Genomic DNA, 26,863 nt, shown 5'->3' with positions numbered 1-26,863 from the left:
CATTGTCTTCCGTCGCTTTCTAGTCGGTTAGAACGCTAAGTTTATCTTGGTTTATTATACTTGAAGCAAAATGACTATACGAGATATTGTCACATATTTGATAATCTGGACGTCTCGTGATCGTCGGGGACGCCGGATGTATAGTCTACGATGTCACCTTCGGCTTTCTTTAAAGTTGGAGTGGTTTCGTTCAAATTCCTTGCAACAACTAACGGCGCCAGTCCTGACTACTGAGCCGTATCTTGTGTAAGAGACGTCGGAAGTTCTTCATCAAAACTTGTGGGGACCACGGGGCTCATTGAAGGGATGGTGGCTGCCGGAACTTCGTTGTAAGGTATCTCAGTATTCTCCTCTACATTCGATGGCGGCATATCGTTGGTCACGTCCCTGCAAACAAGAACAGAATAAAAATGGGTCAATACGTTGCCTAAAGAAGAGAAAGGAAAGAAATACTGCAACAAAGAGCCTGCAAAAATGACACAAAAATGTAATATTTTGCGATGTAGAGATATATAGGAAATATAACATATAGCGCTAAAATAAGCACGTCATTTTTCTCAATTCTCTAAGCATCTATAATTGCAACCCTCCATCGACTAGCCAAAACGATGCATTTTATTTTGGAATGTAGTAATGGCAACAACAAAATGAGACTGGAAAATTGGTGAATGACTGCAGCCATCTGTAACCGCAATGTGCTTTTGTAAACGCTGGCGCACGCGCGCGCACACACACAGACACACACACACACACACACACACACACACACACACACATATATATATATATATATATATATATATATATATATATATATATATATATATATATATATATATATATATATATATATATATATATATATATATATATATATGTATGTATGTATAATATCGCGGAGGGCGTGCGTGGTTGGCGACGCTTCGGGAATTTTTTCTTGGACGCGGCCGCAGGCTCCGGATTTTCGGTGACACGGGGCCCTTAACGCTAACGCGCTTGAACCTGTGCAGGCTTAACGTAGCAGTTGTGTTTCAACGCTATTCTTGTATTTCAGTGTTCGATATGTTTCAATGTTCGACAGTGGCTTGAGGTGCGCTCCACCCTTGCTATCACAGAGAATACATTGATTTATAAAATTGTCATTGTAAATATTTATGGATGGGTTCGCGCTCAGCTGTTTGGTCGTTTATTTGTCAGCTGCACATAGTACATAAATAAACACAGAACTAAAAGAAAGCGAGTTTGCTGTCGAGTTCTCCACTGCGGCGTTGTACTTTCCTTCGAGGGCGCGGCCTTGTTGAAATAAACATGTTCCAATGGAGTTCGGTCGTTGCCTGCCTGTCTCTGTCTTTCTGCCTGCAAGTCAGCTTGCACCTAATGGTTGCATTGCTTTGTTCTTGGTTGAATTCTTGCTTAGTATTTGAATAGAATAACAGTGATTTCGGATGTAGTGGTACTCCACTTCAAAAATATTATGCACTCTTTCACTATCGACATGTTTAGAAGAGTTTGCAGATGAGAAGGCCTGAAAAACGAGGCAGGGAGAAAGACTACACAATGTTTCTTTGACCAATTTCCTCATATCTAAGTAATAGGAAAAAACAGTGCAAGAAAGATTAGAAAAAAAAAACAATGACACCATGCGTAGGAAATGGGCGCCGGGATACCGCCTCTCCTTGATTTTCTTTTTTTTTGTGCGCGGTACAAATTAGAGTTCTGGTGGCACTGAATACAAAAGAAATGAAGGAATCAAAAGTGTGAAACTTTAGAGAACGTGTGAACTGCAACAGAAAGAAAGTATGTACCGGGTGATTTCAAGAAGTCTTAATAGTTAAAAAATAGTCGCTCTGAAATTTAAAGATGGCGCCTCTGATAACATTCCGCGCGATATTAGGACATATTTGTTAGGCACAATACAGAGAAAAAGAGACTGATCTACGTAGAGATGATAACCATTCCCTTTAACACAGGTTGAATGATATCAGAATAACGCGTTTTAGAGTATCTTGGTGCGGGTCCTATTGCAGGAACAAAGGAAGGCAACGTAAGTTTGCTGTGTGCAAGCGTTCTTTTTTTTTTGCACATCCTGTCTGCAGTCCAAGTGTTTGATGAGAGATGCCGTGAACGATTTGAAGCAGAGCGAGTTTGTGGAGCTTTCCAGTCGTCGAAAACGCGAACACATTACAATCGGAAAGGACAACATGGACGAGGATCCTCACAATGCGACCATTAAGTCGACTTATTGTGTTCCCGTTGTGCTTCCACTTGTCTAAGATGCTCTGCATGTCATCATAAGCGATTAAGTGGAAAAGTAACCACTTAGCTTCAATAAAAACACAATACCGTGGCGCGACAACGATCGCCTCTCATTGCACGAAACACGAATCCTGCGCAAGCGCATCAGTTGATAGTACCACAGCTCCCCATGCGCATGCGGCGCCTCCTGGGGAACGCTAGACGCCATCGAACAACGGCTCCCAGCAAGAGCTTATCGCATTCGGCGAGTCTTGCAGGCTAACCTGTTTGTTTATTGATATTTTAAGTGTGACTCATCAGAATATTGTGTGACTAACGTCAAGGAAGAAAGCAGTGGGAGGAATCAAGAGGCCGATGCGAATGCGCAGCGCTTCCTGTGAGAGTTGATTTGGAGAAAACGTGGCCATCACAAAATCATTTCCGTTAGGTCTAGAGAATAATAAGAGAAATCGTAACGAGAGCAAGATTTTATTTATTTAATATTAACAACACTTAAATAAACAAGGGCGGTGATTGTTCAAGGGCGACAGTTAGAATTCGCTCAATTTAGATACGACAGTTCGTGCAGCTGCCCCTGTTTGCAGCTGAAACTCCACTATACGGCAGATATTAGTCGCCAGGCACAAGTACCGGCCAAATGACGAAGAGTATTTGATTTATTCATGAAGTTTAAATTCCCAAATCAATACGGAAGCCACCACAGACGCGGTAGCCCAAAGCTCAGCAGAAATGTTTTGATCGCCTTCTATTATATAACGTGCACATGCCTAAATCACAGTAGCGAGCGACTTTTGAGTTCACTTCCAATAAGACGCACTCCCCAAGTACTTCATAGGTGCAGTACTACATAGTCATGGGGCCCCCTGTGGCAGATCAAAAATGTGAAATCAAGTTCACTCTAAGAATAATAAGATATTTGCACCTTGTTGAACAAACAAAGGTACGACGCTTGCCATAAATGCATCGCACGCCCAAGGCTTTTACCGACCTAATACTTACACGGAAACAAATTCAAAGGCGGTCGACTGAGGGAGAGGGCACGCTAGACTTTTGTGCAAGTAGCAATGACGACAGGACTCACCATTCGACAGAAATTCTCTCTTCCTCAGCAGGGACGCAAACGTGGTTCACCGCCCGGCTGCCGTTTCTGCACACGCAGACATCCTGGACGCAGATTGCAGGGTCCTTGCACGGTCTCTTGGTGCCACATGGGCGACCCAGAAAAACAGCTGCAAACATTATTGCGCACTTGACATAGTGTAGCCAATCTCAGCTTATGCCCATGGAAACAAAAGGCAGGTTGGGTAAGTTCGAGCGACCCAAGTCGAACGCGTGGGCCACGGGAAGGCCTGGAACTTCGATGAAGTAGTCTCTTTTTCGAATTTAATGGAATTGTGGGTTTTAATGTTCGCAAAATGTGCATTACGTGGACTGCAGTGTCCAGTTAGACTTCGTGGGGATCTGAAGGTGCGTCCTCAGGGTGCTGCACAATCGTTTTTGCCTTCTAATGTAATGGGGACGCGGCCTCCGCAGTAGGAATTCTCCACTAACGACAATGCCGAGCAGCTTAACGCCGTATCCACTCATCCAGTGCGTTTGGTAGGGTCACTGCTTTCCTTGCGGTTATTGTACGAAATTTGAATAAGCATGATGCAAAATGAGCGAAAGTCAGCTAGCCCAGCTCAAAACCCTTGTTCTATATCTTAATTTGTTAAACATTTAAAAACAAAGTGGCGCTTGCTAGCGCAAATCTGCGATGGCGCAGCTCCTACGCATGTATCAAATCGCCAAGTTGCCCAATTACCAGCCCGCCCCTGTTTCGTTCGCTTGCGAAGCCTACAACGTCACCAACTTCAAAGGTACAATCCCTTGAGCGAACGATATGGCTATTTGTTTTGCTTTCGTACAATATCGCGTGAAATAGAATCATGAATGGGGAATTCCAAATTATTACACAACTTTTTCTTTTCTAACAAAGGATGGGGGAGGGGGGTTCTGTCATGCGTCAAAATATGTTTCGCTGTCAAAATACCCTACTTTGATTCGCTAGTCACGTGCAGCTTTATTGTAACTTGTGCAAACAGAATTTCTCTATAATTTTTATGTATTAGGCCTATTACCGAAATAAATATCTTATGTATTTATTTTTTCAATATTTACTGAAATCCCGGATGATGTAATCATACTGCTAGGTTTCCACACTGTTAAAGATTTCTACCTTGGATTCTATTTACAGTGCAAAAGATTTTATTAGGCTCTAGCGGATTTTGTTCCTTCTTTGGGAGTACCACTGCAAGAAAAAAAAATGGCAGTTGGCTATTCAAAAGCAGCTGCTGTAGTATTTAGGTCAGGCGCTACCTTTATGGCAAGAAAACAATGCCATTTGGCTATTCAAAAGCAGCTGTTGTAATGCTTAGATCGTAACTTTTTTGCTTGAAAGAAAAAACGCCACTTTGCTATTCAAAAGCAGCTTCTGTAGAACTTCGGTCGGGTGCTGATACGAGCCACCGCAGTTTTGTTACCGGCGGGATAAGTGACACGCCAAGTGACGTAAGCAGGGGCTCTACATAAAGCGAGTACCTGCATGAATGCAGCCGAACAGCGTTCTAGCTGCCGCCCAATAAAGTACTACGTAGTTTTCTTATCGCTTCTCGTTTTCTTAAGCCCGCAAACATCACAACTGGTGACAAGGATGGCGGAAGCAAGCTAATACACAGGAAACAAGCGCTGAAGCTGGGCAAAAAAGCACTGAGGCGATGCTTTGAGGAATGCTGGGCCGGTATAGTGTAGGGATGCCTTTTCCGATTCTATGCTTTTCCAGGCTTTTCGCGCTTGGCCAGTGGTCAGAGCGACGGTCTGCCCACGTTATCAACGGGATCAGGCGGCCGTCTGTGGTGGATGATAAGAATAGCATAGAATAAGGCATAAGGCATCGCTACAAAATAGCGGCCCTGGACGCATCCGCACCTACGACAGCCTACGACAAAAGGCGACAACACTTCCGAGATTGCAGCCTCTGGTCATATTGGTCTAGTAGAAGCCTTCGAGGAAACTCCGAGTGAGTGGCTATCTTACGAAGAACGCCCGATTTCCTTTTTTGTGGTGCACAAAGTCTCCGAAGACCTCATGGTGCATTCTTTGCTAAGCATTATCGGGCCGAAGTCGTTCAGCCTCTTGAAGTCTCTGGCCGCACCAGATAAACCGTCGCAAAAGACGTTCTACCAACTAACAGAACTGTTAGCAGTGTGTTCAATGGGGCTGGTTGGTTCATCTTTAGAATAAAAACAGGAACAGCGCAACACAGGACGAGTGAGATGTCAGCTGCAACAGATGTCACACATGTCAGCTGCAACATGAAGGTATCGCAGAGTATGTAGGCGTGAACAGAAAACTCGCCCAAGCCTGTGAATTCGGCGCCTTTTTGGACGAATCGCTCCGAGGCTGGTTTGTGTGAGGTTTATTCCGTACCGACATTCAGCGGTTTTTATTTGCAGAAGTTAAAACGTGTACCTTCCGAAAGGCGGTTGAGCGCGCACTGGCTCTGGAAGAAGGCAAGAAAAACATTGAGCAAGCGCACGCGACAGAAGGTGTCGACGAATCGCACAAAATGGGCACTGAAGGTGAAGTGAAAAGGCAGCGATATTCCGAGCGCTATCACTCCGGCTCGGGCAAGCATTTGTCGCGCGCTTGTCCGCATATCGCCGATAAGTGCACGAACTGCGGTAAGAAGGGCCACATTCCCCGTGCCTGTCGTGATCCCAAACAGAAGCCGGCAAGTTCCGGAAAGTGGGTACGCGCTCTTCGAAGCGACGGCACGGGCAACGTCCAGATGCTGTCTCAAAGAACCCGCTGTCCCATCGCCGTCGAAATTCATGGTGTGCCCTTGCGCAAGAGTTAGAAGTGCTGCAGTGTCTGTGATATCGCGGCAACAGTTCAAGAAACTTAGTCCACCATTGAAGCTGGAACCAACAGCACTGCGACTGAAAACGCACACGGGAAAAGTTGCCCAACCCTGCGGCGTCATCAACACGGCCGTACGATACAAGGACCAAGTCGGCGACCTTCCGTTGTGCGTCGTAGACTACGGCGGACCAGCTCTACTAGGAATCGAGTGGTTCGAAGCTTTTCGCTTGGATTCGGACGAGATATGCGGTTTACACAAGCTGTGCAATGATTCGCACCCTGACGCAAGCCAAGTGCACCATGGCACGCGACTGAGAGCACTCCTCCAGAAATACAGCACCATTTTTGACGACACCCTTGCAAAGATAGGTGAGCAAGCTACCTTGTTTCTTAAGGGAAACCGTCCATAGTTCCTGAAAGCTCGAAACGTGCCCTACGCGTTACGTTCAGCAGTGGACGAATAGCTACGAAAGCTTCAGGAAATGGGCGTCATTACGCAAGTTTCCACTAGCGAGTTTGCCACACCGATTGTACCGTTTGTTAAAAATAACGGGACAATACGTGCGTGCGGAGCTTGTAAGACAACGTTAAACACTGTTCTAGACAGAGCAGTGCCCTCTACCTAGGGTGTATGAGATACTAGCTGCACTTGCGGAAGGGTGGTATTTTCAAGGCTGGATCTATAATTGCATTTAACAGGTGGAAATGTCGGAAGGCTCGAAAAAGCTGTTCACGTTGAATAAGCATAAAGGGCTTTTCGCTGTTATTAGATTACCCTTCGGAGTGGCCTCAGCACCGGCATTGTTCCAGCGCATTATGCATAACATCTTTAAAGGACTGCGAGGAGTTACGTGTTATCTAGATGACATTCTTGTGACAGAAGCTACTTCAGAAGAGCACCTCATGAATCTTGAAGCAGTACTTCGAACACTGGCGCAAAAAGGCGTCCAAATTAAACGCCAGAAATTTGAGTTTTTTAAGGAAAGCCTTCAATATCAGTAAGACGGGCGTCAAACCAACAAACAAAAAAGTTGAAGCTCTTCTGAAAGCCCCACCGCCCACTAACGTAGCGCAACTGCGTTGGCTACTTAGGCTCATTAACTACTATGGCAAATTTACGCCGCAATTGGCAACGCTTGCTAAACCCCAAGACAGATCGTTACAGATTGACGTCTCGTGGTCCTGTGAACGAAAATGCGAGCACGCATTTCAAGCCATCAAACAGTGCTGTCATCAATCGAAGTTCTTGCGCACTACGACCCGGAGCTACCACTGCAGCTGTCATGCGATGCCTCTGCATACGGTCTCGGCACCGTGTTATCACACGTTATGAAAGACGGCACGGGGAGATAAATTCCTTACGCTTCTAAGACGCTGTCAGAGGCAGAAGAAAACTACAGCCGGGTAGGAAAGGAGGCGCTTGGCTTAAGCTTTGGCATCAAGAAGTTCTATTTTTATATTTATGGTCGCCAATTTACGTTAATCTCAGACCATAAGCCGCTACAAACGATTCTTGGGCCGAAGAGTGGCCTCCCGGCCATAGCGGCCGCTAGACTACAACGGCGGGCTGTAACTCTTTCAGCTTACGACTATGACCTTGTCTATCGAAAGTCAACAGGCAACGCGGACTGTTTTTCGTGTCTGCCGTTAGACAAGTGAGGGAGAGGACAGCACGAGTGAGATATTTTATACGCTTCGCTTAGCATCCCTTCCTGCGACAGGCAAGGAGATCGCGCGTTACAGTTCGTGATCCTGTTCTCAGCATTGTGTTGAACTTCACCAGCAAAGGGTCGTCTTCGCATGTTGATGACAGAGTTCAAGCCCTACTTTGACAGAGGCAGTGAACTGACTATCCACGACGGGTGCCTGTTGCATGGAATGCGAGTGGTCATGCCGCTAAAGCTGCAACAGTTAGTCCTGGAGGAGATACAAGAGGTACACCCAGGTATCGAGCGAAGGAAGGAACTCGCCCGAAGCTACGTATGGTGGCCATCGGTGCAAAAATCTCGAGAATCAAGTGAGACACTGCATGTCATGCCTGCAGGAGCGCAAGGTGCTGCAAACGGCACCATTTCACCCACGGCCGTGGCCCACGCAACCATGGTCACGTGTACATATTAACTTTGTGGGTCCATTTCGTAATCTTATGCTGTTAGTTGTTGTAGACGCGCATTAAAAATGGCCAGATGTGTAAGTCATGACAAGTGCGTCCAAGCAAGCAACCAGAGCAAATTTAATCGAATTCTTCACACGACACGGCGCACCGGAGACTATTGAAAGCGATAACGGCGCACAGTTCACATCGTCCGAGCTCAGTGTTTATGAAAAAGCACGCCGTCCGGCAAGTTTTCACTTCTGCTTATCACCCGAGCAGCAAAGGATTCGCTGAAAAGTTCGTGCAGACTTTAAAGAACACTCTACGCAAAGGCCCAACAGCAGAATGTCTTGAAGCAACATTGTCCGAATCGGAACACGCCGCATGCGATGACAATCGGGACACCGTCTCATCTTTTTCTTGGTCGTCGACTGTACACTCGTCAGAAAGCACTGAACCTTGCTTTATCGCATACTGTCAGCACAAGTCCGTTCTAGCAAATGATGCGGCGAAGTAGCGATCATATTGTGTTTCAAGTGAACGATGAAGTTTTGGTGCGCAATTTCAGGAGCGGACCAAGATGGCTCAACGCAACCATCTTGCAGCGGACGGGGCCAGTGTCGTACGAGGTCAAGGTGCAGACAACCGTCGGACCCTGTACGTGGAGGGGACACAAGGACCACTTGCTACGAGCCTCTGCTGCGGTGACGCCGTCCTCATTTGCGTTGGAGCAGGAGGCCGAAATGTGTTATCCAGCCCTTGCAGTTCATCCACCAACATCAGCCGCTGTCTCCGAAACTAGATCTGCACCCATGGTCAGTGGAAACAGCCCTACGAAGCGGTACCTTCATCAAGTTAGGAAATCACCTGACCGATACCGGCCGTCCTGACTCCAAATTTCGGTGTAGAAAGCGATACGAGCCGCCGCAGTTGTTACCGGCTTGATAAGTGACGCGCCAAGTGACGTCAGCAGGGGCTCTACAAAAAGTGATTACGTGCATGAGTGCAACCGAACCGCATTCTAGCCGCCACCTAATAAAGTACTACGCAGTCTTCTTGTCGTTTCTTGCTTTCTTGAACCCGCGATCATCATAGGCTCCTTTTTTTTATTGCAAGAAAAAAATGCCATTCGGCTATTCAAAAACAGCTGCTGTAGTACTTTGGTCGGGCTCTTTTTTGATTCGTTCATTCCATGAACTCTGTTCAGTATCCTGCGATTTGGTGAGGTGGGCCTGGACCCCACCTATGTTTCGGCCAAGGGTTATTGTCCCTTGGCGACTTCTTCGACTCGCTGAACGGCCCAGAGTTGGTGCTGCAGGTCCTAACTGAGCAACCTAGACTCCTGTCGCGCGCGGAGGCTATCGCTGTTTGAGGGTGCATCATCGTTATATCCTGTATTACTGCCGTACATTTCCATAGGATATGCCCCAGGGTGGCTGTGGAGTCGCAATGTCTGCACTTGTCCGTCGCGTATAAATCTCGGTGCATGAAGTGTATAATAGCTGTACTCGGATAGGATCTGGCCTGTAACTGCCGCCATTCGACAGATTGGTTTTGCTTAATTTGGGGTAAGGCGGCGGCGATGTACACCTCTGCAGTTTACGGTGTGTAATGTCGTGAAATCTGGTCATCCGGTCTTCCCACTCCCACGCATCGGTAGTCGGTGAGGAGGAGCTAACCGAGGCTCGGTCTGTAAGCTCTCCAGCCATGTGGTGCACCGCCTCACTGCTACCGTCTGGTAGTGTGTGAGCGGGTGTCCAGATGAGATCGACACTTTTGTCGTGGTTATTAGCTAAATTTAGGAGTCCTGGTGCATCTTGGGAGATTCAACCGTTGGCGATGTTTCGTATGGCAATCAAGGAATCACTGATGATTATGCCCCCTTGTGTTTGTGCTATGGCTAGCACAACAGCTATAGCCTGTGTGGTTTCTGCGTGTAGCGTGTTGACTGTAGCGCACGTCGTGCATTTTCGCTCGTAATTTATCACCCCTGCTGTGCAGATGCGCTTGTTTCTGTATCTATCTGCGTCTACTAATGTGGTGACCTTGTTGTTACCGAATTTCTTCTGTTATTGTGTGTTCTGCTTTCTCGCCTACCCTGATGGGCGCTTTTTGGATTTCAAGAAAAAAGGCAATTGGCTATTCAGAAGCACATGCTGTAGTACATAGGACGGGGACACTTGTGATCACGTGAAAGCGCACAAACGTTTCTATTTATTCGATCACGTCACTATCTTGACTGCAAATGATGGCATAATTTAAAGAAATGAAACGCCTAAACCACTCTGTGTACTACATCCTGTTTCCTTAAGCAAGTTAGTATTTTCTTGCATTCCACTATCTTTTCTGGGAAGCTGCACATTACTCATTATTAAGCCATATTCGACTAATTGATGAAACATTAATAGCATTTGCAGTTTTATTGTGATAGTGATTATATGAACATTCCATAGAAGGGGACGTTGTACTTCTGCTTCAATGCGTTGCGTGCGCGCGCAGGCTTTATCCTGAAAGCGATGTGCTTTGGGAGCAGAGTCTAAGTGGGCCGAGGGCTCGTAGCTTTGCTTGTGCTGTTTCGTTTCGCTAAATTTGCGCTGAAGAGATACATAGCACTCACTCGCTGCTGCTGCTGCTGCCGTGCTTGGTGACACTAGCGTCCAGCGTTTCGCGGCAAGTGTCCGCGGTGATCGAGTGTAATGTTTTGATGTTTGCCAATGCGCGCTGACACCATGCTTACTTTATTTAGTAAGCATGGTGTGAGCGAAGGTTTCCAAGTTTATACGGCGGGTAAAGCTACGGTGGTAACTTCGTAGAGCTGTTTACTAATTTGCAATCGCAATCGATGCTTCTACTTTCGGGCTAAACTGCGACTTCTCAAAAAATTAAAATCCGACATGCCAAACAAGGCTGTTTCTTCACGATATGTTAGGCTATGGTGTGGCTGCAAATGGCGCTTGAGATCGCTAAGGACATGCAAGGTTGCCTTGACAAACAGGAGGGCGTAAATCGTCTTGGTGACCTTACGTGTCCCACGCGTCTGCTGGTGCCGTTTGCAGTCACAATAAGCCAAGATGTCCAAGAATAAGTTTTGACCGGATAAGTGGAGGCTGTCGGCGTGTTTATTTGTCCTCTGAGGAAAGTGTCGGCTGCTGGCATTTCGGTTTTTTATTGAATACCACCGCTTGGATAGAGATGTTCCGAGCTTTTAACATACTTATGTTGGTATGTGTAATTTTATTTAGAAAGAATTTCCGGCATTTGCAAACTTGTTGCGCCGGTCACCAAGTATCTGATTAGATAAAGAACGAGATTACCTCAAGTCTGCCTAAATATTCGGAACAAGGACAAGAAAGCGGCGTTAGTATGCACCCTCACGGAAATCTTTGGCACGCACGACTGCTAGGCCATAGTGCAAGATGCCTGCGACGTTTCTTACGGGTGCCAGTTACAAGAAATCGGCGTTGCTTCGTCGCACGTTCATTAGGAGGAGACAGAAGTGACAATAGAGCTACGCGTGTACAAAATTAGGAGTAATGACACATCGTAAGGAGTAATGACACACATCGACAGGAGTCATCGTAAGGAGTAATGACACACACCGACATGACAGGAGTAATGACACACATCGTAATGACACATTTTGTAAACTTCTTGGCAACCTGCCTTACGGTGTCTCAACATAGTCGTTATATGTTGTCACGTATCACTAGGCGGAACAAGAATGTTACTTACGTTCGGGCGATGCTCTAATGGGGCTGTTTTTTTCTGGAACGAGATATGACGCAATGTGTCGACGCAAATAAGGCTTTAATTCTGCTTTTAAGGGCTCAACTTTCGAAGCAGTGAAGAAGCAAAACTGAAACCAAGAAAAATACGAAGTCCCATACACACAGCTTCTCCTAATTGCGCGAGATGTATCGTTTTTCTAGTGCGATTTGTAAAGTATGATATTTTACCCTCCTCTTTATTGGTCTGCGCAAACGAAACAGGCCTCCTCGAAATTTTGTCGGGGATAGGGGTAGTTCGTTTCCAAACAAAACAAATTAGCACTTTGCTCTCTATTCAGTTGTATACTAACGTAACCGGTGATAAAATGCCTATGCTTACCTGTAGCGTTCGGCTTCAACACTGAAATTAGAGCGAAAAACAATATATAACTGGGGTTCAGAAACATGTCTCATGTTTTGTCTGTTAGCACACAATGCGGGACGCCATTACGGTGCCTAGGAATTACGCAAACCTCCCTGCTCACATGCCATGAGCTATGGTTGATTGGAAACGAAGAAAAGGAAGGTAAATTAACATTAAAAAGTTTGTTTGCCGCCGGGCTGAGGTGTATTTATCGCAGAAAATGGTTTACCAGACGATGTAACATACAGTTACGCTATATATACCAGACTTCTTTCAACTGTTGCTTATCCCACGCTTATCTGTCTGCGTACTTTACACAATAGATAGAACTCTCTCGCAGGGCCATGTGAAGTATTATCAAAGGGAATCGGCCGCGCTCGAGCAACTCACTGTGGCGGAAGCCTACGTAGCTGGCAATGTAGACGATCAGTCCGCAAACGGCCATCCACATGATGAATAGCTGCCAGGCTTTGAAAATGGAGACTTTCTTTTCGAAGAACCTGAGAAAGAAGGGGCCTCACTATAAGCACAACATTGCAGTTAAAAGCGTTTGGCCAATGCATGAGAGACAGTAATAGCCGTCGCAGATGTTGTCGTGTAACCCTTTCAGCCGCGGTGTATGCATGCGTGTAGGTCACTTTTTTTCCGCCAGTTCTTTCTTGTATATTGTGACAAAGGAAAAAGAACCTCAGAACTTGGCGTGGAAAAATTGGACGCCTTGGAAACTCAGTGTAGCTCTCTGCGTGTTCCGCGCAATGAGTACTGATGTGTTTGACAGTTCGTTCGGGACCTTCTTGTGCCAAAGCGCCGTTTGCCATTTATTGGTCATACTTGCAGCACAGTAATGCTTGTTCATCTGTTTGAGTTTGTTATAGAGTTCTTTGTCAGAAAACGTGATCGCACTTGAATGACAGTAAATCGATATTTATCTGCTCTTTAGGAGGTCTAACTAAAAAATTTTGAAGGCGATTTTCTCTTGCAGTTTTTGTATTTCGTCGTCTTGGTAAAAAATAACGTATATGTGGTGCATTTTGCGCAGTCTATTATATTCAGTGAGCCAATGAGTCATCGCGAATTAGGCATACTCACAGAAATATTTAGAGCAAGTGTGATAGCTGCGTGGAACCAGCGGGTCGTGCTATATTTGGACAAAATGTATTTATAAATGGAGAATGAGTGCTGCTTCAGTGCGACAAAAGCTAGTCTGCTGTAAATATTGTCACGTGGTGGTGACGTTGAATAACACAGTAGCAATACTGTGAACGACAAATCTAACCTTTATTGGGCGAACCTGTGCCCACAAAACAGGCTACACTTGTAGCACAACGATAGCGGCGAACACGCTCGGCGATCGTCGAAAAACTGATCAGCGGGTCAAGCGCGTCGGCTGTTATAGATCAGTCGTCGAACGTTCCAGATTACCTGATGGGACCCGCGCGTCTTCCACAAAGTTCTACACCATTCATGTCACGCGATGAAATCTGATAACACAAGGCGTCGATAACTTTCCAGAAACGTCGGATACATGCAGGCGCGTCCCTCGCTGTGCGATTACAGTTGTTAAGCGGCGAAACATGGTTGCCCGATAAAGATAAGTACACGTGTCATTACCCCCCTCTTAAAAAGCATCGACCCGATGCTGAAAACAAACGAAAGTAACAAAGAAAAGCACTCGTAGCAAAGAAAACAACAAACTAAGGAAGTTCATCAGCGTCCGTAAAATGGTTTAAGGCGCACCACGTGGACCACTTCAGATCGTGCGCGGCGCCGCTGTGAGTGCGAAATGCCGTCTGGCACGACCTCATAGTCTAGTGCGCCAATACGTCGGATGACCTTGTAGGGTCCGAAATAGCGTCGCAGCAGCTTCTGAGTCCTCGTCGGCGTATCGGGGTCCATACCCAAACACGGTCGCCGGGCTGGTACTCGACGAAACGTCGTCGGAGGTTGTAGTGTCGGCTGTCGGTATGCTGCTGGGTCATGATCCGTAGGCGGGCGAGCTGTCGGGCTTCTTCGGCGCGCTGGAGATAGCTAGCGACGTCAAGATTCTCCTCGTCAGTGACGTGAGGCAGCATGGCGTCGAGCGTCGTCGTCGGGTTCCTGCCGTAAACCAACTTGAATGGCGTGATCTGTGTTGTTTCTTGCACCGCCGTGTTGTAGGCGAAGGTGACATACGGCAGGACCGCGTCCCACGTCTTGTGCTCGACGTCGACGTACATTGCTAGCATGTCGGCGAGGGTCTTGTTCAGGCGCTCCGTGAGACCATTCGTCTGCGGATGGTAGGCAGTTGTCCTCCTGTGGCTCGTCTGGCCGTACTGCAGAATGGCTTGGGTGAGCTCTGCTGTAAAAGCCGTTCCTCTGTCGGTGATGAGGACTTCTGGGGCACCATGCCGCAGCAGGATGTTCTCGACGAAAAATTTCGCCACTTCGGCTGCGCTGCCTTTCGGTAGAGCTTTGGTTTCAGCAAAGCGGGTGAGATAGTCCGTCGCCACGATGATCCACTTATTCCTGGATGTTGACATCGGAAACGGCCCCAACAAATCCATCCCAATCTGCTGGAATGGTCGACGAGGAGGTTCGATCGGCTGTAGTAATCCTGCTGGCCTTGTCGGTGGTGTCTTGCGTCGTTGACAGTCTCTGCATGTCTTGACGTAACGGGCGACGTCGGCGGTCAGACGCGGCCAGTAATACTTTTCCTGTATCCTCGACAGCGTCCGGGAGAATCCGAGGTGCCCAGCGGTTGGATCGTCGTGTAGGGCGTGCAGTATGTCTGGACGGAGCGCTGACGGCACCACAAGAAGGTAGCTGGCGTGGACTGGTGAGAAGTTCTTCTTCACGAGCAGGTTGTTTCGTAGCGTGAACAAAGACAACACGCGCTTAAATGCCCTAGGGACAACGTCGGTGTTCCCTTTCAAATACTCGACGAGGCCTTTTAGCTCCGGGTCTGCTCGTTGCTGTTTAGTGAAGTCTTCCGCGCTTATTATCCCAAGGAAGGCGTCGTCGTCCACGTCGTCTTGTGGCGGGGGATCGATTGGGGCGCGTGATAAGCAGTCGGCGTCGGAGTGTTTTCTTCCGGACTTGTATATTACCGTTACGTCATATTCTTGTAGTCTGAGGCTCCACCACGCCAGCCGTCCTGAAGGGTCTTTTAAGTTTGCTAGCCAACACAGCGCGTGGTGGTCGCTGACGACTTTGAATGGCCTGCCATAGAGGTAAGGGCGGAATTTAGCTGTAGCCCAAATGATGGCGAGGCATTCCTTTTCAGTCGTAGAATAATTGCTTTCCGCTTTTGACAGCGACCGGCTAGCATACGATATCACCCGTTCAAGTACTTCTTTCCTCTGGACTAGGACGGCACCGAGGCCTAGGCTACTGGCGTCAGTGTGGATTTCAGTATCGGCGTCCTCGTCGAAGTGTGCAAGTACCGGCGGCGACTGCATGCGTCGTTTGAGTTCTTGAAATGCGTCGGCCTGCGGCGTTTCCCAATTGAACTCGACATCAGATTTCGTTAGATGTGTTAGCGGCTCCGCGATGCGCGAAAAGTCCTTGACAAAGCGCCTATAGTAGGCACACATGCCAAGGAATCTGCGCACTGCCTTCTTGTCGATTGGCTGCGGGAACTTTGCGATGGCAGCTGTCTTCTGCGGGTCGGGGCGTACTCCAGATTTGCTGATGACATGGCCTAGGAATAGAAGCTCATCGTAAGCGAAGCGACACTTTTCCGGCTTCAGGGTGAGCCCTGATGACTTGATGGCCTCTAATACTGTCGCAAGCCGCTTAAGGTGATCGTCGAAATTTCCGGCGAAGACGACGACGTCATCCAAGTAAACAAGACAGGTCTGCCACTTCAATCCTGCTAAAACCGTGTCCATCACGCGCTGGAACGTTGCAGGCGCCGAGCACAGTCCAAATGGCATAACCTTGAATTCATAGAGGCCGTCTGGCGTGATGAAGGCGGTCTTTTCGCGATCCCTTTCGTCGACTTCTATTTGCCAGTAGCCAGACTTGAGGTCCATTGATGAGAAGTATTTAGCATTGCAGAGCCAATCTAATGCGTCGTCTATCCGTGGGAGGGGGTATACGTCTTTCTTCGTGATTTTGTTCAGTCGACGATAATCGACGCAGAAACGTAGGGTTCCGTCCTTTTTCTTCACTAAAACAACTGGAGACGCCCACGGGCTTTTCGACGGCTGGATGATGTCGTCGCGCAGCATTTCGTCAACTTGTTGTCTTATAGCTTCGCGTTCTCGCGTCGAAACTCGGTAAGGGCTCTGGCGTAGTGGTCGAGCGCTTTCTTCGGTGATTATGCGATGCTTTGCGACTGGTGTTTGTCGAATCCTTGATGACGTCGAAAAGCAGTCTTTGTATCGTCGAAGCAGAATTCTGAGCTGTTGCTGCTTAATCACGGGGAGACTTGGATTTATGTTGAAGTCTGGCTCGGGAACTGCGGGCCTCGGGGCCGATGCAACAGAATCCGAGAGGACAAAGGCATCGCTGGTTTTCTGTATTTCCTCGATGAATGCGATCGTCGTGCCCTTGTTGATGTGCTTGAACTCCTGGCTGAAGTTTGTCAGCAACACTCTCGTGTTTCCTCCGTGCAGTCGAGCGATCCCTCTTGCGACGCAAATTTCACGGTCGAGTAGTAGACGTTGGTCGCCTTCAATGACGCCTTCTACGTCAAAGGGTGTTTTGGTGCCGACCGAAATAACGATGCTGGAGCGAGGCGGGATGCTCACTTGATCTTCGAGCACACTCAAGGCGTGGTGGCTACAAGGGCGCTCCGATGGTATCGCTTGATCTTCCGACAGCGTTATTGACTGCGACTTCAGGTCGATGATGCCGCCGTGTTGGTTCAGGAAGTCCATGCCGAGAATGACGTCTCGTGAACACTGTTGCTGGATAACGAAGGTGGCAGTGTAAGTCCGGTCATGAATGGTAATTCTTGCCGTGCAGATTCCAGTCGGCGTAATGAGGTGTCCTCCAGCGGTTCGAATTTGAGGGCCTTCCCATGCAGTCTTAACCTTCTTCAACTGGGCGGCGATGTGTCCACTCATGACGGAGTAATCAGCCCCTGTGTCGACTAAGGCGGTAACTGCGTGGCCGTCGAGTAGTACGTCGAGGTCGGTGGTTCTTTGTCTGGCGTTGCAGTTGGGTCTTGGCGTCGGATCACGGCTGCGTCGTGTTAAGCTGAAGCTGGAACGTCGCGTCATCAGGTTGTCTTTCGTCGTCGTATTCTTTACTTCCAGACTTCGTCGGGACGGCGGCGTGTCGTTATATCGTCGAGGTAGTTTCTTCGGCGTCTTCGTCGGCGGCGGAGGATCTTCGGCAGTTCGACGAACAGCAACCGCACCTCCATCGGTTGCTGCTTTTAGTTTTCCGGATATGGGCTCGCTGACCGGCCCCGAGCTGGGCCAGTGTATGGTCGGCGCTGCGGCGACAGGTAGCGGCCTGGTGACGGCGAACGGGATGGTCGTCGAGGGCTCCATTGAGTAGCGGCGAGGTAGTCGGCGATGTCACGTGGGCGCTCTCCAAGCTGTGGACGCGGCGCGTTGACGGCGAAACCTCGCAGTCCCATTTCCCGATATGGACATCGTCGGTAGACGTGACCCGCTTCCCCGCAGTGGTAGCAGAGCGGGCGGTGGTCAGGAGCGCGCCAAACGTCGGTCTTCCTCGGGTAGGTGCGCTGGGCGACGGCTGGGTGTGTTGGCGGCGGCGGACGACGGAATTGCGTCGTTGCAGGACCCTGGCGTGTTCGCGGAGGGGGACCTTGACGGCGTACGACGGCGGCGTAGGTCATCGCTTCGGGCTGTGGTTGCGGTAATTGGGGTTGCACCTCCGGGACTCCAAGCGACCGCTGAACCTCATCTTTGACGATGTCGGCGATCGAAGCCACTTGGGGCTGCGACGAAGGCAGGACCTTGCGCAGTTCTTCGCGCACAATGGCCCTGATGGTCTCCCGAAGGTCGCCGGAATCCTGTCCTTGGATGGCGTACTGTGGCGTGAGCCCCTGGTGGTTATATTGCCGGGTGCGCATCTCCAGAGTTTTCTCGATCGTCGATGCCTCTGCAGAAAACTCAGCTACGGTCATCGGCGGGTGACGAATAAGTCCTGCGAAAAGTTCTTGCTTGACGCCTCGCATCAGGAAGCGGACTTTTTTCTCCTCTGACATTTCCGGGTCGGCGTGCCGGAAAAGACGGGCCATCTCCCCCGTGAAGATCGCGATCGTCTCGTTTGGCAGCTGCACTCTGGTTTCTAGTAGTGCTTGGGCTCGCTCTTTTCGTACGACGCTTTTGAACGTTTGTAAGAAGCCGCTTCGGAACAGGTCCCATGTCGTTAAAGTGGCTTCTCGATTCTCGAACCAGGTCCTGGCGGTGTCTTCCAGTGCGAAATAGACATGCCGCAGCTTGTCGTCGCTGTCCCAACTGTTAAACTTAGCGACCCTCTCATACGTCTCGAGCCAGGTTTCCGGGTCCTCGAGTGTTGATCCGCGGAACGTCGGAGGGCCCCTGGGCTGCTGCAGCACGATGGGGGATGCTGGGGCTGCCATTGGGGTTGCCTTGTCCACAATCTCTTTGGTCTTCTCAGGTAGAAGTCCGTGCTCCGGGGGCAGTCCTTGCAGTCGGCGGCTAGCACGCTGGTCTTGGGCGACGTTGGTTTTGTCGTCGGGCTTCGGGCTAGGATCGCGGCTTTGCGGGGGCGTTCGGTACATGAACGCGCAAGCACCTCCACCAGATGTCACGTGGTGGTGACGTTGAATAACACAGTAGCAATACTGTGAACGACAAATCTAACCTTTATTGGGCGAACCTGTGCCCACAAAACAGGCTACACTTATAGTATAACGATAGCGGCGAACACGCTCGGCGATCGTCGAAAAACTGATCAGCGGGTCAAGCGCGTCGGCTTTTATAGATCAGTCGTCGAACGTTCCAGATTACCTGATGGGACCCGCGCGTCTTCCACAAAGTTCTACACCATTCGTGTCACGCGATGAAATCTGATAACACAAGGTTCGGCGACAACAGACACGCGGATAGAAGCGTCGATAACTTTCCAGAAACGTCGGATACATGCAGGCGCGTCCCTCGCTGTGCGATTACAGTTGTTAAGCGGCGAAACGTGGTTGCCCGATAAAGATAAGTACACGTGTCAATATGTGCGTGTGTGTGTGCGTGTGCGTGTGTGTATGCGTGTGCGTGTGCGTGTGTATGTGTGCGTGTGTGTGTGCGTGTGTGTGCGCGTGTGTGTGTGTGTGTTTATGGGGCTTTTGCATCTGCGTGTGCGCGTGCGTGTGTGTGTCTAGTCAATGCAGAAGCAATTCTTAATTCCCTGCGAAGGAGTTCTTGAAACAGTGATTTGTTTCAGTGTATTCATGCGCTAAGAACGAAAAAACCCCATGGCAGCGTATGTATTCTGCGACGCACAGTCAGGAGCCACATCGTCTAAAGTGCTACGCTGGCGGCCACTCAATCTGGAAACTGATGGCTACTGTAGCGGGTGCCATTTTCTCACGCTTTGACCAACACTAACAGCTGACAAATATGAATCTTAGCTCGCGTAGTTAAGGAAATAAGTGTATTAAATTACCTTTTATTTGCTTATCTTGTTTTCAATCTTGAGGCAGGTCAATATCCCGTTGAGCTGCCATGGGTTAGGTTTATCAGAAACATTTATGGAAAACGCGCAACCAGATGGTTTTCCTGGCTGGACCTTTTCATTCTACTAAAACAATAATACATGGTGCCGAGATACCCCGAAATGACTCGTTTCATTGGGTGCTGCACGTTCATGCGCCTCTTCGCGTAGGCAACTGCGCCTAGCCATTTCTCTAGAGGGCTTGCAAATTCATTGTTCCGTAGATGAATTCTTCGTTTAAGAAGCACAAAGTTCAAATAGAAGCATGCTTTTAACGCAGCTTCCTGAATATCTGAGGCAAACCACAGGGGTACTTTAGCAATTACACCGCAGAACGCAGTCGCCATGCCTAGAAGAGCATGTGAAGCCCTAATCGACCGGTGCCCTTTCAGGCCGACTGACACCCAGATTTTTGTTAATAATGATGCGTTGCATATCGCATGTATTGCGTATGTGCTGACACGAGACATACCAGTTGACGTTGCTTCCGCAGTACACGGGCGTGTGCAACGCAATTCTATATTGCGACACGTGTTTTACAAAATGTGCACTTTGCATTGCATGGGAGTTCGCTGAAGATACCAGCCGACGTTGCTTCTGTAGTACAGGTGTAGCTGCAACGCTATTATAATTTACGGCATATCGTGTTTAACAAAATATGAACTTTACACTGTACGTGTGTTCACGGAAGCCACCAAGAAATCACGGCAACACTGCCCTACAAAGAAGGCAATTTTAAGCTCAACACTACTGCTCTCAAGGAACTGCTTCTGCGTGTGTGTCACTGAGAGCATATTTCCGCTTCAACAAAAGAGAGCGCATCTGTGCTACAAGAACAGAAGCAGAGTGTTTGAGGTTTTCAGTAGTTCAATAAAAATTATCGTAGAAACACCCATATTATGGCTTCTCCTCTGAACTGAACGAAGCGATGATGGAGTGGCATACAGGAAGCGCTGAGGTAAGAGTGGGTTACCGTCATGACTCCTGCTCCGGTAAACGCCGAGTTTGTTCCTATGTCTTCAAAAAAGAAAAACGATCCAAACTACAACTGCCAGTAGATAGGCGCGACGAGCGCTGGCATAAAGCCTTGCTTTCTTTTGTCGAAGAAAACAGCGAATATAGAACCCACGATAATACCTGTACAGTGTGCTACGTGAAAATAAATATGTTCTCAAAATAAAAATGTTTTGATGCCTACCAGACAAAGCTGAGATATCAACCATCAAGGTGCATGATTTCTTTGCCGCGCAAGGTTAACTAAGGCTTGTGAAGGTACGTGTTCCAAGTCTTTTACCTTTATATGCATCAGTAAGAAACCATTTATTTCTACTATTGCGTAAATACAGCTGGCTTTTTTTTCCTAATCATACAGTGGATTGCACTCTGTCTGTAGCCACACTAACTTCCTAATTAACTGTGACGGTGGCGCGGGATGCGACGGCAACACAGAGACAAGGAATAAGAGCAGGCGAGTGCGGTGTGGTGTCCACATGTTCCTCTGTGTCTCCGCCTCCTTTGCGCCGCCGTCATTATGAACTTGAACCAGCTCGCCATACTTAACGCCCTTGTTGCAAAGTGTTGTGTATGAACCAAATGAGGGCATCTATGAAGCGTTCAAAGATTAGGGTAAGCTAATCTGCAAAGTGAAGGATGGTGTCTTCACTCACGATGTGCCCGAGTGACCTCTGTGCTCTTCGTAGCTTATGTTGTCCGTAGTCATCGCGTCGCCTCTCAAAGGAGGAAGAGTACCTGGGCCGGCCCTGAAAGCAGTGCCAGCACCTGTGGCTGCCGGTGGACGCCCGAATGAATTCGCTTGGGGCGCCCCATACGAAGGCGACGGCTCCCGTTGTTGCTGCTGGAGAGCTAGCGTGCCTGCTGCCCCTTTTTGTTGCGGGATCTGTTGTAGTGGATACCCGAGCGGTATCGTCGAAGGTCTCGGTGGCAGACTTGGGCGTGGCGCCGAGCCTCCACGGCGCAAGTCGTATGCGGGTGCGTCGAATTCACCGGCCCTCGGGTAGTCGGCCATCTGCCTCGTTCTCGTCTTCTTGTAAATGTTGGTGCACTGCTGCTATCGAAGAATGATATGCGGCTTACCCACTATGAGCGACTGGCGAAAAATGGATGAATTATTCAAACTTAGATTGGGAAATAACTTTTTAGGACTGGTAATAGACAATGCGGAAAGACACAATTACATGATGAAATGACAGGAACTTCAATAACTACAATCGTGAACTGTGCAGTACAAAAACTAATAAGAAGAAAGGGCTCCAAATATAACAACGCAATCGTTAGGACAAAAAAAATTATCGTGGTTGTGCAAACAATAATGTGGTTTAATTCTAGATTCGACGCCCAAAGCTAATGAAGAACAGAATCTATAACAGGACACCAAACTGCAAAATAATTGAAGTTCTACGAGTGCATTTTCCCTCTGCAATTACACATAAAGCAACCGTTACCGCCTACTCCAGAAAAGATGCAACAAAGACAGACGGTGGTGACGTCCTCTTGATGCTGTCGCACCAGCCCGCAATGCAGCCATGGATCTCGATGGTCTCCACTGTGAGATAGGGAATGTTTTATCAGTTCAATAATGTAAACCAACCGAAATCTTAACCTTTCCAAGGTCAATAACTTCTCAAGTACAAGAACTGTCGTAAGAGCACTGTGTCTTGACAGGAAATTTGAGAAATCAAATTGGGACCTCTTGCTCTTGTCACGTTGAAGCGAATAATAATATCAATATTATTCAATAAGTAATATCGAAGATGATGTTTTATAGGAGAAAATTTCATTCGTGGAAATTAATTTCGCATTTCACTTTAGTACCATCTTCTCAGTGTTTAGACGAAAGAATCACGTGGTTAAAGTTCAACTCGTTATTTTTTCTTGTGTACACGATGGCCACACATAGGCTCGCAGCTGAAAAGGCTTTCTTGCATGGTAATGATTTCATATGTTGAAGAGCAGCATAGCACACGAATGAATACTTCCCGAGTCATAGCAGGAGACCGAATGGCAGCTTAGGATGGTAGAAAAATACCGCTTTATATTTTGTTCCGTAATTTACACTATTCGGTCCACATTCCCAATCAGGTTTCCTGTTTTCACCTGGGTATGGATAAGCCACTAGTAAAATCGAGAGCGGTACCTTCGGCCGACCTTGCCGCGGTCCTTGCCTAAATGCTTTCACTGTTCTTACCTTGTCTGCAGCCGTTCCTAACGTTATTACTGATTACAAAAATGAACCTTATAGAAGCGAGAACCTCTGCGCTTCCTCTGGGTGGCGTTGCTTGGTAGTGGTGGTGCGCAGGTCACCTGCCGTCAAGGCACCTGTGAAGGCGCCATGCGAATTTTTTTTCTCAGATTTCTTACCTACTTCATTGATTATCGGTTGGTATTGGTATCGGAAGTGTACATACTAATAAACCTTCGGCAAAATATTTTACCACTTTGAGCATGCCATGGAAAAAGAAAGTTGGTGGGTGAATGCGCTGGGGCAACTCGGTGCTAGTGGTGATGATGCTACAGGCGGTACTAGCCTTGCAGACAAGGCTGGCAATTGCGCCGCCTCTAAAATATCTTTCTGGATATATAGTTCGCCAGCACCGGTCTGAAATTCTTCCACTGTCCTTAAGGAACGCAAGAAGAAGGCGTGGCACCTATCCTCGGATAATTTGGTGACCGTTTGAAAACACCAGACGTTGTGCGCCATTGTGCGGCAAATCTCTTGTTTTTTTTCAAGGCCTCAAGTGGAACGTTTATCGCAGCAGTGTAAGGCCCACCAGATCATATTGTTACGTTGCACAAGTCACATATAAAGGCGTATTTACAATATTTACAAGAGAGACAAGGGCGCATAAAAATGATGGCGGTCGTGACCCATTCCATATCTCCACGTCAAATCGTCTTCTCCTGATTGGTGCCACTCTTGGTTGGGACCGTACGTAACCCGCGCTTGCGAAGATGCCGTCTCGACGTCAACTGTAAGCGACGAGAACTCGCGCCAGAGTATGCAATATCGTATAGGGTCCTGTGTAGCGCGGCAGCAGCTTTCCAGAACAGCCGACGCGGCGACATGGTGTACGCAGAGGGAAACGGAGCCAGGATGAAATAGAATGTCCCGATGTCAGCTGTCGCACAGGATCTCCTGCGCGGCCCGAGACTCAATGAGCTGGATGGCGGCAGTCTAGCCTGCCGTGTGATCACGCGCGAAGGCGTTTTGAGCATATTCAATGGGAGTGTTCGTCGAGGAAGGAAGCAGTGTGACAAAAGATAAACAAGGGTGGCGGCCGAACAGAACGTAAAAGGGTGAAAGCCACCGGCCTCGTGACGAGACGAATTATAGGCGAAGGTCATGAACGGTAGCGTGCTGTCCCAATCACTGTGGTTGTATGAAACGCAGATAGCATTTCTGTCAAGATGCGATTAAGCCGCTCCGTCAGTCCGCTTGTCTGCGGGTGGTAGGTGGTGGAACGTTTGTGCTCGGCAGAACAGGAACGAAGTACGTATTCAACTACTATGGAGAAGGAGGTGTGGCCGCGATCAGTAAGGAGCTGCAGGAGTATGCCGTGATAGAAAATGACGTCATGTAAAAGGAAATCTGCCACCTTTGCGCCAAGCCTGTCCGCAAAGCTCAAGCGATCACGTACCGGGTCGGTAATCAGTCGCGACAATGACTGCCTTATTGCCTGAGTTCGACGTCGGAGAAGGGCCGAGAAAATCGAAACCGACGCAACATAATCGTTCTGAGGGCGCCAACGGGGTGAAGGCGTCCAGCGGGCACCACAGACGGTTTTTTGTGGCGCTGACAGAGCGCACATGCTTTAAAGTAGTGGTGCACAGCGCAGTACAGGCTGCAACGATGCGGTGAACAGAGCAGTACAGGCTTGGCCAGTTGAAGCGGTGCCGTACACGGCCGTAGCTACGTGCAACGCCGAGGTGGCCTCCAGTAGGGCGTCATGCAACTGCTCAAGAACTGATGTCCGGAGATGTCGTGATACAATGAGTAAAATTCTGGTCCTTTAGGGGGTAAGCTGCGACGGTAGAGAACGTCGTGCGGAGCACGAACATGCGAAGCATGGGCTCCGAATGTCCAAAGTTGAGACGATCGATGAGCATACGTAAGCAGTCATCACGCCGTTGTTCCGTGCGGATGTCGTGAAGATCAGAAACGGCCAGGACGCAAGGGTCGGTGTCATGCGCATCATATTCAGCACGCCCGACAGGATGGCGAGAGAGGCATTCGGCGCCATAGTGCAAACGGCCTGACAAGCATAAAACAGGAGATGAATATTCTTGGAGATGCAGCACCCATCTATTCAATCGTCCTGTGAGGTCTTTAAGCGAGGACAGCCAGCACTAGGTGACGTGATGAGTAACCACGGAAAATGTGCGGCCGTACATGTAGAGGTGGCATTGGGCAACTGCCGAAACAAACACCAGAAACTGAAGTGGTGTTACACACAGAACACCAGAGTTCAGTAGCTGAAAAATTCCTCTCGGTGGCTGACAGGACGCGGCTGGCGTATTCGATTGCGTGCTCTGTGATACGCTGCCATTGAACAAGTGCAGCCCCATTCCATGGTCACCGGCATCCGTGAGAACTTCAAGGGTGGCAGATGGATCATAATGAGCCAGCAATGGGGGAGCGAGCCGTGTGCAAGAGCGTGAGCGCGGAGAAGGCTTTAGTTTGCGCAAGGCGCCGTGGGAAAGCAGCGTCCTTCTTAAGTAAGTCGGTGAGTGGGCGAGCAGTATCGGCGAAATTCTCAATAAAACGACGAAAATATGAGCATAGCCCAACAAAGCTTCCTACGTCTGCGGCGGAAGACTGAACAGGAATGTTTTTGGACTGCCCGAATCTTGTCCGGGTCGGGTTCAGCGCCTGCGGCACTGACAAAATGGCAAAGAACAGTAATTTGACGACGTTCAAAGTGGCACCTTGCAATTAACAACTGCGGGCCTGCGCGTCCGAAAACTGCAAGAATAGCCATTAGGCCGGTTAGATTTGAGAATTAAAATTTGACAAATTTTGTGACAGAAATTTACGACAGATATTTTCCTTCCGAACTCTTTTCTTTTTGGTTTATTAATTCATTATTTCGTTTTTTTTGTTTTGTTTTTGGCACCGATTGTCCAAGGACAACAAAGACAACGGCACCGTTTGTCAAGAACCGCCTTGTCACCGCTTGTCCAAGGACAACAAGGAAAACGTGTGATACACGAATCGTAGGCAGAACTTGGGCCTGGTAGCTGCTCAGCTTCGCACAATTAGTTTAAATGCTTGTTTAAATTAGTTAAATGCTGGTCCTTATGCCTTCTACGCTACCTGAATCTTACGCGTGTCGCTTTCAAATAATGAGCAGTCCAACAAACGAAAAAATAAAAATAATAATAAATAAGCAACTACGAGTTATATAAGCGTAAATTAGTCAAGTAATTATTATTTATCGAACGCGATACTATACTGGCAGATATGTTAACACACCGAAGCAAATAACTGCAATAGCGCAAAAGAGAAACATCCGAGAAATAGCCAAAAAAAAGTCATGCTAGACGAATACCTGTGGCAAAGCGGAGCTCCAAGAACACAAGATCTAACACAAGATCTAACACAAGATCTAACACAAGATCTAACACAAGATCGAACACAAGATGAACACAAGATCGAACACAAGATGAACACAAGATGATAGACCCGGTAGAAGCCGGTATATTATGTGCGTTGAACGGTGTTGCCAGCATTGCTGCATATATCACTGCAGATTAAAAATAAATGATCATGTTTCACAGTCTGTAATACAATACGCGTTCAAAACGAAGCTTCGCTGATAAAACCATTTC

At 48.2% G+C, this 26,863-nt stretch overlaps 1 protein-coding gene and 1 long non-coding RNA gene across 2 annotated transcripts; one reads left to right on the top strand and one right to left on the bottom strand.

Annotated features, from left to right (window-relative positions):
- Positions 1-34: 34 nt before the first annotated feature.
- LOC139046942 (uncharacterized) lies at positions 35-22,076 on the bottom strand. The gene is made up of 6 exons (XM_070520871.1): positions 21,685-22,076; positions 12,776-12,885; positions 12,362-12,382; positions 11,987-12,019; positions 3,338-3,485; positions 35-387 (listed from the first exon to the last, which is right to left on the bottom strand). Exons 1-6 carry the CDS (start codon positions 22,041-22,043, stop codon positions 228-230), a joined length of 831 nt encoding a protein of 276 aa, XP_070376972.1. The 5' UTR covers positions 22,044-22,076; the 3' UTR covers positions 35-227.
- LOC139061256 (uncharacterized) lies at positions 5,322-9,309 on the top strand. The gene is made up of 2 exons (XR_011515279.1): positions 5,322-6,528; positions 8,823-9,309. It is a non-coding gene; the product is annotated as an uncharacterized lncRNA (long non-coding RNA).
- Positions 22,077-26,863: the final 4,787 nt, after the last annotated feature.

This window comes from Dermacentor albipictus, chromosome 6 (assembly GCF_038994185.2).
Source record: "Dermacentor albipictus isolate Rhodes 1998 colony chromosome 6, USDA_Dalb.pri_finalv2, whole genome shotgun sequence".
Taxonomy (NCBI): Eukaryota; Metazoa; Arthropoda; class Arachnida; order Ixodida; family Ixodidae; genus Dermacentor; species Dermacentor albipictus.
Note: the sequence above shows the minus strand (reverse complement) of the source record. Positions and strands in the feature narration are given on the sequence as shown.